At 45.5% G+C, this 10,958-nt stretch overlaps 1 protein-coding gene across 2 annotated transcripts; it reads right to left on the bottom strand.

Moving 5' to 3' along the window:
* Window positions 1-4,825: 4,825 nt before the first annotated feature.
* LOC139247665 (probable G-protein coupled receptor 139) lies at window positions 4,826-10,594 on the bottom strand. Of its 2 annotated transcripts, none has more exons than XM_070871752.1 (2): window positions 10,329-10,594; window positions 4,826-5,724 (listed from the first exon to the last, which is right to left on the bottom strand). In XM_070871752.1, the coding sequence occupies exons 1-2, from the start codon at window positions 10,549-10,551 to the stop codon at window positions 4,826-4,828; spliced, it is 1,122 nt and encodes a 373-aa protein (XP_070727853.1). In that variant the 5' UTR covers window positions 10,552-10,594. The 2 variants fall into 2 exon arrangements, 1 of the variants encoding a protein (XP_070727853.1); XR_011590954.1 differs by having other exon boundaries at window positions 5,681-5,724; window positions 10,429-10,485.
* Between the last annotated feature and the right edge of the window lie 364 nt (window positions 10,595-10,958).

Here is a 10,958-nt window from a genome sequence, read left to right as displayed (position 1 = left end):
ATGTGGAATCTATATGGGTCGAGCTGCAGAACACTAAAGGGCAAAAAACGTTAGTGGGAGTTGTGTACAGACCTCCAAACAGTAATAGTGATGTTGGGGAGGGCATCAAACAGGAAATTAGGAGTGCATGCAATAAAGGTGCAGCAGTTATAATGGGTAACTTTAATATGCACATAGATTGGGCTAACCAAACTGGAAGCAATACGGTAGAGCAGGATTTCCTGGAGTGCATAAGGGATGGTTTTCTAGACCAATATGTCGAGGAACCAACTAGGGGGGGGGGCCATCTTAGACTGGGTGTTGTGTAATGAGAGAGGATTAATTAACAATCTCGTTGTGCGAGGGTCTAGTAAGGAGGAGGAACTGAGGGAAATCCTTATTAGTCCGGAAATTGTGTTGGCGAAATTGATGGGATTGAAGGCCGATAAATCCCCAGGGCCTGATGGACTACATCCCAGAATACTTAAGGAAGTGGCCTTGGAAATAGCGGATGCATTGACAGTCATTTTCCAACATTCCATTGACTCTGGATCAGTTCCTATCGAGTGGAGGGTAGCCAATGTAACCCCACTTTTTAAAAAAGGAGGGAGAGAGAAAACAGGGAATTATAGACCGGTCAGCCTGACCTCAGTAGTGGGTAAAATGACGGAATCAATTATTAAGGATGTCATAGCAGCGCATTTGGAAAGAGGTGACATGATAGGTCCAAGTCAGCATCGATTTGTGAAAGGGAAATCATGCTTGACAAATCTTCTGGAATTTTTTGAGGATGTTTCCAGTAGAGTGGACAAGGGAGAACCAGTTGATGTGGTATATTTGGACTTTCAGAAGGCTTTCGACAAGGTCCCACACAAGAGAATAATGTGCAAAGTTAAAGCACATGGGATTGGGGGTAGTGTGCTGACATGGATTGAGAACTGGTTGTCAGACAGGAAGCAAAGAGTAGGAATAAATGGGTACTTTTCAGAATGGCAGGCAGTGACTAGTGGGGTACCGCAAGGTTTTGTGCTGGGGCCCCAGCTGTTTACACTGTACATTAATGATTTGGACGAGGGGATGAAATGTAGTATCTCCAAATTTGTGGATGACACTAAGTTGGGTGGCAGTGTGAGCTGCGAGGAGGATGCTATGAGGCTGCAGAGTGACTTGGATAGGTTAGGTGAGTGGGCAAATGCATGGCAGATGAAGTATAATGTGGATAAATGTGAGGTTATCCACTTTGGTGGTAAAAACAGAGAGACAGACTATTATCTGAATGGTGACAGATTAGGAAAAGGAGAGGTGCAAAGAGACCTGGGTGTCATGGTACATCAGTCATTGAAGGTTGGCATGCAGGTACAGCAGGCGGTTAAGAAAGCAAATGGCATGTTGGCCTTCATAGCGAGGGGATTTGAGTACAGGGGCAGGGAGGTGATGCTACAGTTGTACAGGGCCTTGGTGAGGCCACACCTGGAGTATTGTGTACAGTTTTGGTCTCCGAACTTGAGGAAGGACATTCTTGCTATGGAGGGAGTGCAGCGAAGGTTCACCAGACTGATTCCTGGGATGGCAGGACTGACCTATCAAGAAAGACTGGATCAACTGGGCTTGTATTCACTGGAGTTCAGAAGAATGAGAGGGGACCTCATAGAAACGTTTAAAATTCTGACGGGTTTAGACAGGTTAGATGCAGAAATAATGTTCCCAATGTTGGGGAAGTCCAGAACCAGGGGTCACAGTCTAAGGATAAGGGTTAAGCCATTTAGGACCGAGATGAGGAAAAACTTCTTCACCCAGAGAGTGGTGAACCTGTGGAATTCTTTACCACAGAATGTTGTTGAGGCCAATTCACTAAATATATTCAAAAGGGAGTTAGATGAAGTCCTTGCTACTAGGGGGATCAAGGGGTATGGCGAGAAAGCAGGAATGGGGTACTGAATTTGCATGTTCAGCCATGAACTCATTGAATGGCGGTGCAGGCTAGAAGGGCCGAATGGCCTACTGCTGCAGCTATTTTCTATGTTTCTATGTTTCCGGTCCTGCCCAGGTGCAGACCGTCCGGTTTGTACTGGTCCCACCTGCCCCAGAACCGGTTCCAATGCCCCAGGAATTTGAATCCCTCCCCCTTGCACCATTCCTACAGCCGCATGTTCATCTGAGCTATCCTTCAATTCCTACTCTGACTAGCACATGGCACTGGTAGCGATCCTGAGATTACTACCTTTTGAGGCCCTGCTTTTTAATTTAACTCCTAGCTCCCTAATTCACCTTGTAGGACCTCATCCCGCTTTTACCTATATCATTGGTACCTGTATGCACCACGACAGCTGGCTGTTCACCCTCCCCCTCCAGAATGCACTGCAGCCGCTCCAAGACATCCTTGACCCTTGCACCAGGGAGGCAACATGCCATCCTGGAGTCTCGATCGCGGCCACAGAAACACCTATCTATTCCCCTGACAATAGAATCCCCTATCACTGAGCTCTCCCACACTTTTTCCTGCCATAATGTGCAGCAGAGCCACCCCTGGTGCCATAGACTTGGCTGCTGCTGCCTTCCCTGAAGAGCCAGCCCCCTCAACATTACCCAAGGTGGTGTATCTGTGTAACATTCTGATATACCCCACACTGCTCACTGTAACACTGATATACCCCACACCCCTCACTGTAACACTGATATACCCCACACTGCTCACTGTATCACTGATATACCCCACACTCCTCACTGTAACACTGATATACCCCACACCCCTCACTGTAACACTGATATACCCCACACCCCTCACTGTAACACTGATATACCCCACACTGCTCACTGTAACACTGATATACCCCACACCTCTCACTGTAACACTGATATACCCCACACCCCTCACTGTCACACTGATATACCCCACACCGCTCACTGTAACACTGATATACCCCACACCTCTCACTGTAACACTGATATACCCCACACTGCTCACTGTAACACTGATATACCCCACACCCCTCACTGTAACACTGATATACCCCACACTCCTCACTGTAACACTGATATACCCCACACCGCTCACTGTAACACTGATATACCCCACACCTCTCACTGTAACACTGATATACCCCACACTGCTCACTGTAACACTGATATACCCCACACCCCTCACTGTAACACTGATATACCCCACACTCCTCACTGTAACACTGATATACCCCACACCGCTCACTGTAACACTGATATACCCCACACCTCTCACTGTAACACTGATATACCCCACACTGCTCACTGTAACACTGATATACCCCACACCGCTCACTGTAACACTGATATACCCCACACCGCTCACTGTAACACTGATATACCCCACACTCCTCACTGTAACACTGATTACCCCACACCCCTCACTGTAACACTGATATACCCCACACCCCTCACTGTAACACTGATTACCCCACACCCCTCACTGTAACACTGATATACCCCACACCCCTCACTGTGTCACTGATATACCCCACACTGCTCACTGTAACACTGATATACCCCACACTTCTCACTGTAACACTGATATACCCCACACCCCTCACTGTATCACTGATATACCCCACACCGCTCACTGTAACACTGATATACCCCACACCTCTCACTGTAACACTGATATACCCCACACCCCTCACTGTATCACTGATATACCCCACACCCCTCACTGTATCACTGATATACCCCACACCGCTCACTGTAACACTGATATACCCCACACCGCTCACTGTAACACTGATATACCCCACACCCCTCACTGTAACACTGATATACCCCACACCGCTCACTGTAACACTGATATACCCCACACCCCTCACTGTAACACTGATATACCCCACACCCCTCACTGTAACACTGATATACCCCACACCGCTCACTGTAACACTGATATACCCCACACCTCTCACTGTAACACTGATATACCCCACACTCCTCACTGTAACACTGATATACCCCACACCGCTCACTGTAACACTGATATACCCCACACCCTCACTGTAACACTGATATACCCCACACCTCTCACTGTAACACTGATATACCCCTCACTTCTCACTGTAACACTGATATAACCCACACTCCTCACTGTAACACTGATATACCCCACACCCCTCACTGTAACACTGATATACCCCACACCGCTCACTGTAACACTGATATACCCCACACCCCTCACTGTAACACTGATATACCCCACACCGCTCACTGTAACACTGATATACCCCACACCCCTCACTGTAACACTGATATACCCCACACCCCTCACTGTAACACTGATATACCCCACACCGCTCACTGTAACACTGATATACCCCACACCTCTCACTGTAACACTGATATACCCCACACCTCTCACTGTAACACTGATATACCCCACACCCCTCACTGTAACACTGATATACCCCACACCTTTCACTGTAACATTGAGAAACACCACACCTCTCACTGTAACACTGATATAACCCACACTCCTCACTGTAACACTGATATATCCCACACCCCTCACTGTAACACTGATATATCCCACACCCCTCACTGGAACACTGATATACCCCACACCCCTCACTGTAACACTGATATACTCCACACTCATCACTGTAATACTCTGATACACCCCACACCCCTCACTGTAACACTGATATACCCCACACCCCTCATTGTAACACTGATATACCCCACATCCCTCACTGTTACACTGATATACCCCACACCCCGTTGAAAATGCCCCGAGTGACAGCCGCCATCTTAGGGCAGGGCCCCAGAGCCGCCATCTTAATGCAGTGGAGAGCGGCTCGTACACAAATTCAGACTGAGTCTCTGCTTCTTCTCATTATTTAATGCATTTCACAATCAGAATAAAGGGATATTTCACCACATTCTTCAACTGCTCTCTGAACTTAGTCTGGGTCACGGCATAAATCGCCGTGTTTGTGCAGCAACTCAGGAGTTGCAGCATGAATCCCAGATTCCTGATAAAAAGCGGTAGATAGAAATATTCATAGCCGAGCGAAAACATCCGGACATAGATAAAATACAACATATACATTGCCCATAACAGGATGAAATTGCCCGAGATAAGAAACAGTAAAATGATGTATTTCCTACGACTCTCCATCTCGGGGTCTTTGTGACTCCCCCCACTGCTGGGACCCCGGAGTCTCCTGCGGGTCCTGATGGCCACTAAAATGTGTCTGATGGTGAAAGCGTTGAGCAGAAGGATCAGAACAAATGGGACAAATGGGTTGAGGATATAATGAAGGAACTCGATTGATGCCCAGACCAGTGAATCGGAACTATAGTCTGATTCATGACAAAACCAGGGCATGTTACCGAGCCTGTACGAACCCGAAAAGATAAAATACCAGGTGATGTCCTTTAAGCTGCTCAGCACAGTCACTGTTCCCAGAACCACAGTCGCCGTTCTCTCGGTGCAATATTTAGTTTTCAGCTTCTGGCAACAAATGGCCATAAATCGATCGAAGGTGAAAGTGACAGTGAACCAGACAGAGCAGTCTGTGACTGTATAAAGCAAGACAGCGTGGATATTACACACGGGGAGGGACAGCACGAATTGAAACTGTTCTGTATAAACCGTGGGAATGTGCCTCAGTATCAAGTCGATGATAATGACCAGGAGATCCGCCGTTGCCATGGCCACCAGGTAGCAAGTGACACATTTGGAGAGCCCGCACTTTCCCCGGGACAGGATCACAATCGTCACTGAGTTAACTGTGAGTAAGGGGAATAAACAGGTAAATTATACATCAGGCTGGCAGCAAGAGCAGCAGTTTAATGGGATTTGGAGTGAAATAGAATCAGACAGATTTACAGCACGGAAAGAGGCCACTTTGGCCCATCGTGTCTGTACCAGCCGACCAAGAGCTATCCAGCCTAATCCCACTTTCCAGCTCTTGGTCCGTAGCCCTGAAGGTTACGGCACTTTAATTGCACATCCAAGTATCTTAGATTTGGTACTGTGAAATGAGGCAGGATTAATAAATGATCTCATAGTAAAGGATCCTCTAGGAATGAGTGAGCATGAAATGGCTGAATTTCAAATTCAGTTGGAGGGTGAGAAAGTTAGTTCTCAAACCAGGATCCGAAAGTTAAAGCACATGGGATTGGGGGTAGTGTGCTGACGTGGATTGAGAACTGGTTGTCAGACAGGAAGCAAAGAGTAGGAGTAAACGGGAACTTTTCAGAATGGCAGGCAGTGACTAGTGGGGTGCCGCAAGGCTCTGTGCTGGGCCCCAGCTGTTTACATTGTACATTAATGATTTAGACGAGGGGATTAAATGCAGTATCTCCAAATTTGCGGATGACACTAAGTTGGGTGGCAGTGTGAGCTGCGAGGAGGATGCTATTAGGCTGCAGAGTGACTTGGATAGGTTAGGTGAGTGGGCAAATGCATGGCAGATGAAGTATAATGTGGATAAATGTGAGGTTATCCACTTTGGTGGTAAAAACAGAGAGACAGACTATTATCTGAATGGTGACAGATTAGGAAAAGTGGAGGTGCAACGAGACCTGGCTGTCATGGTACATCAGTCATTGAAGGTTAGCATGCAGGTACAGCAGGCGGTTAAGAAAGCAAATGGCATGTTGGCCTTCATAGCGAGGGGATTTGAATACAGGGGCAGGGAGGTGTTGCTACAGTTGTACAGGGCCTTGCTGAGGCCACACCTGGAGTATTGTGTACAGTATTGGTCTCCTAACTTGAGGAAGGACATTCTTGCTATTGAGGGAGTGCAGCGAAGGTTCACCAGACTGATTCCCGGGATGGCGGGACTGACCTATCAAGAAAGACTGGATCAACTGGGCTTGTATTCACTGGAGTTCAGAAGAATGAGAGGGGACCTCATAGAAACGTTTAAAATTCTGACGGGTTTAGACAGGTTAGATGCAGGAAGAATGTTCCCAATGTTGGGGAAGTCCAGAACCAGGGGTCACAGTCTGAGGATAAGGGGTAAGCCATTTAGGACCGAGATGAGGAGAAACTACTTCACCCAGAGAGTGGTGAACCTGTGGAATTCTCTACCACAGAAAGTAGTTGAGGCCAATTCACTAAATATATTCAAAAGGGAGTTAGATGAAGTCCTTACTACTCGGGGGATCAAGGGTTATGGCGAGAAAGCAGGAAGGGGGTACTGAAGTTTCATGTTCAGCCATGAACTCATTGAATGGCGGTACAGGCTAGAAGGGCTGAATGGCCTGCTCCTGCACCTATTTTCTATGTTTCTATGTTAAATAAATGAAACTATAAAGGTATGAAGGCAGAGTTGGCTAAAGTGGACTGTGAAAATAGACTAAAGTATGGGGCGGTTGATGAGCAGTGGCAGATATTTAAGGAGATATTTCACAACTCGCAACAAAAATATATCCCATGAGAAGGAAAGACTGTCAGAGAAAGGGATAACCATCCGTGGCTAACTAAGGAAATAAGGGATAATATCAAATTAAACACAAAAACGCAGAGATATTGTGTATCGGTCTTCATGTTAGAAGACACTAAAAACATCCCAATTGTGGATAACAAAGGGGCAATCGGGAGGGAGGAACTTAATACAATCACTATCACTGATGAAGTAGTACTCGGTAAAATATTGGGACTAAAGGTGGACAAGTCCCCTGGACCTGATGGTTTACATCATAGCATCTTAAAAGAGTGGCTGCAGAGATAGTGGATGCATTGGTTGTAATATGCCAAAATTCCCTGGATTCTGGGGAGGTCCCAGCGGATTGGAAAACTGCAAATGTAATGCCCCTATTTAAAAAAGGAGGCAGACAAAAAGCAGGAAACTATAGACCAGTTAGCCTAACATCTGTCATTGGGAAAATGCTGGAGTCCATTACTGAGGAAGCAATAGCGGGACATTTGGAAAAGTGTGATTCAATCAAGCAGAGTCAGCAGGGCTTTATGAAAGGGAAATCATGTTTGACAAATTTGCTGGAGTTCTTTGAGGATGTAAGGAGCAGGTGAATAAGTGATAACCAGTGGATGTGGTGTATTTGGATTTCCAGAAGGCATTCAATAAGATGCCACGTAAAAACTTTACTGCACAATACAAAAGGTTACGGGGTTGGGGGTAATATTTTAGCATGGACAGTGGATTGGCTAAATAACAGAAAACAGAGATTCGGGATAAATGGGTCATTTTCAGGTTGGCAAACAGTGACTAGTGGGGTGCCGCAAATATTTACAATCTATATAAATGACTTAGATCAAGGAACAGAGTGTAATGTAACCAAGTTTGCTGATGATACAAAGATGGGTGGAAAAGCAAATTGTGAGGAGGACACAATAAATCTGCAAGGGGATATAGACAGGCTAGGAGAGCGTGCAAAAATTTGGCAGATGGAGCATAATGTGGGAAAATGTGAGGTTATCCACTTTGGCAGGAAAAATAGAAAAGCAAATCATAATTTAAATGGAGAATAATTGCAACTACTGAAGTACAGCGGGACCTGCGGGTCCTTGTGCATCAATGATCTAGACTTGAATATAGGGGGTATGATTAAAAAGTTTGCAGATGATACTAAAATCGGCTGTGTGGTTGATAATGAAGAAGAAAGCTGCGGACTGCAGGAACATATCAATCAACTCATCAGGTGGGCAGAGCAGTGGCAAATGGAATTTAATCTGGAGAAGTGTGAGGTAATGTATTTGGGGAGGGCTAAGAAGGAAAAGGAATACACATTAAATGGTAGAATACTGAGGTGTAGATGAACAAAGGGACCTTGGAGTGCATGTCCACAGATCCCTGAAAGTAGCAGACCAGGTAGATGGTGAGCTTACGAAGGCATACGGAATGCTTGCCTTTGTTAGCCGAAGCATAAAATACAAGAGCGGGGAGGTTATGCTTGAACTGTAGAAAACACTGATTCGGACACAGCTGGAGTACTGTCTGCAGTTCTGGTCACCGCATTAAAGGAAGGTTGTGATTGCACTGGAGAGGGTACTGAGGAGATTTACGAGGATGTTGCTGGGAGTGGAGAATCTAACCAAGGAGGACAGAGTCGATAGGCTGGATTTGGTTTCATTGGAACAGAGGTGGCTGAGAGGAGACCTCATTGAAGTGTCTAAAGTTATGAGGGGCCTAGATATGGTCATAGAAAGGGCCGATTTCCCTTAGCAGATGGGTCAACAACCAGGGGCATAGATTTAAAGTAATTGATAGAAGGTTTAGAGGGGGTTTGAGGGGAAATGTCTTCATGCAGACACTGGAGTGGGTCTGGAACTTGGTGCCTGCAAGGATGGTAGAGGCAGAAACACATAGCACATTTAAAAAGTACTTGGATGTGCAATTGAAGTGCTGTAACCTACAGGGCTATGGAACTAGCGCTGGAACGTGGGATTAGGCTGGGTAGCTCTTGGTCAGCATGTAAACGATGGGCCAAAATGGCTTCCTTCTGTGCTGTAAACTTCCATGATTCTATGAAACACAAAAAGTTATAACACAAGTACAGCAAGTAATCAGGAAGGCAAATGGAATGTTGGCAAGGGGGATAGAGTATAAATGCAGAGTATTAGTGATGTCACACCTAGAGTAATGCATACAGTTTTGATCTCTATATTTAAGCAAGGATATACTTGCTTTGGAAGCAGTTCAGAGAATGTACACTAGGTTCATTCCGGAGATGAGGGGTTTGGCATATGAAGATTGGTTGCGTAGGTTGGGCTGATACACATTGGAGTTCAGAAGAATGAGAAGTGATCTTATTGAAACATATAAGATAATGAGGGGGCTTGACAAGGTGGATGCAGAGAGGATGTTTCCACCGATAGGGAAGACGAGAACCAGAGGGCATAATCTTAGAATAACCAGCCACCCATTTAAAACTGAAATGAGGAGGAATTTCTTCTCTCAGAGGATTGTAAATCTGTGGAATTCTCTGCCCCAGATAGCTGTGGAGCCTGGGTCATTTAATATATTTAAGGTGGACATAGACAGATTTTTGAGTGATAAGGGAATAAATCGTTATGGGGAGTGGGCAGGGAAGTGGAGCTGTCCATGATCGGATCAGCCATGATCTTATTGAATGGCGAAGCAGGCTCGAGAGACGAGGTGGCCTACTCCTGCTCCTATTTCTTATGTTGTTATATTCTTATCGAGAACGGAATTTGTGACAAGGACCGATGATAATGGCTTCAGTCTTTCCAAGATTTAAATGACAAAATAGTAATAAAGTAAAATGTAGTTCACAGATCTAATTGCTGGAGATAGAAACTTAACCGTATCACCAACAGCAGCAAAGATGAGAGAGTAAATTACAAGAACAGTAATGCAGTTAGTAAAGGTTTGTAGAGTTAATAGCTGGATACAGAGACTTACATGGAACACCCACAGCAGCAAGGAGAGGATAGTAAAAGTATTGAAGAATCTGAAGAGCAAAGTAGATCCGCCATTTTAATGATCGGATATCATAACGTACATAAAATTGTTCAATCGAGGACATGAGACCCCTGTCCATTGTTGTCACATTCCAATCCACTGTTCTCAGATTCCAATCCATTGTTGTCACATTCCAATCCACTGTTCTCAGATTCCGATCCATTGTTGTCACATTCCAATCCACTGTTCTCAGATTCCGTCTCCCTCTCTATGGAGCAGCACGCTGATCGCTGTTAATGCCGGAGGCGATGCTCTCAGTGACACTATGGGAGTAAACATTGAAAGGAATCCCTTATTAATAGAAGAGAGAAACCCGACACTGATACAATTAGGGTCCATGGAGAATGACATTACTTACAGTCACTGAACAAACAACTTCAGTTAACCCGTGGAGACTGACATTACTTACAGTCACTGAACAAACAACTTCAGTTAACCCCTTTCAATCCAACACTTTATGTACCACAGTAAAATAGAACATTTACCCGGTCTGGATGAGAAGTCTAATGGTTGCTGAGGGAAGGAATGATGCAAATACTGCAGGCTCTGGCCAGTATCTTTCAATCCTCC

This window comes from Pristiophorus japonicus, unplaced genomic scaffold, assembly GCF_044704955.1.
Source record: "Pristiophorus japonicus isolate sPriJap1 unplaced genomic scaffold, sPriJap1.hap1 HAP1_SCAFFOLD_2788, whole genome shotgun sequence".
NCBI classification, from domain to species: domain Eukaryota; kingdom Metazoa; phylum Chordata; class Chondrichthyes; family Pristiophoridae; genus Pristiophorus; species Pristiophorus japonicus.
This window is presented reverse-complemented; position numbering and strand designations above follow the sequence as displayed.

Excerpts from the sequence above, each read along its gene's own strand:
- LOC139247665 (XM_070871752.1), bottom strand. The coding sequence starts at position 10,551 with ATGGATCGGAATCTGAGAACAGTGGATTGGAATGTGACAACAATGGAT. Across the intron at positions 5,725-10,328 it reads TGCTGCTGTGGGTGTTCCAT|TTAACTCAGTGACGATTGTG; the intron begins GTAAGTCTCTGT and ends CCTTACTCACAG.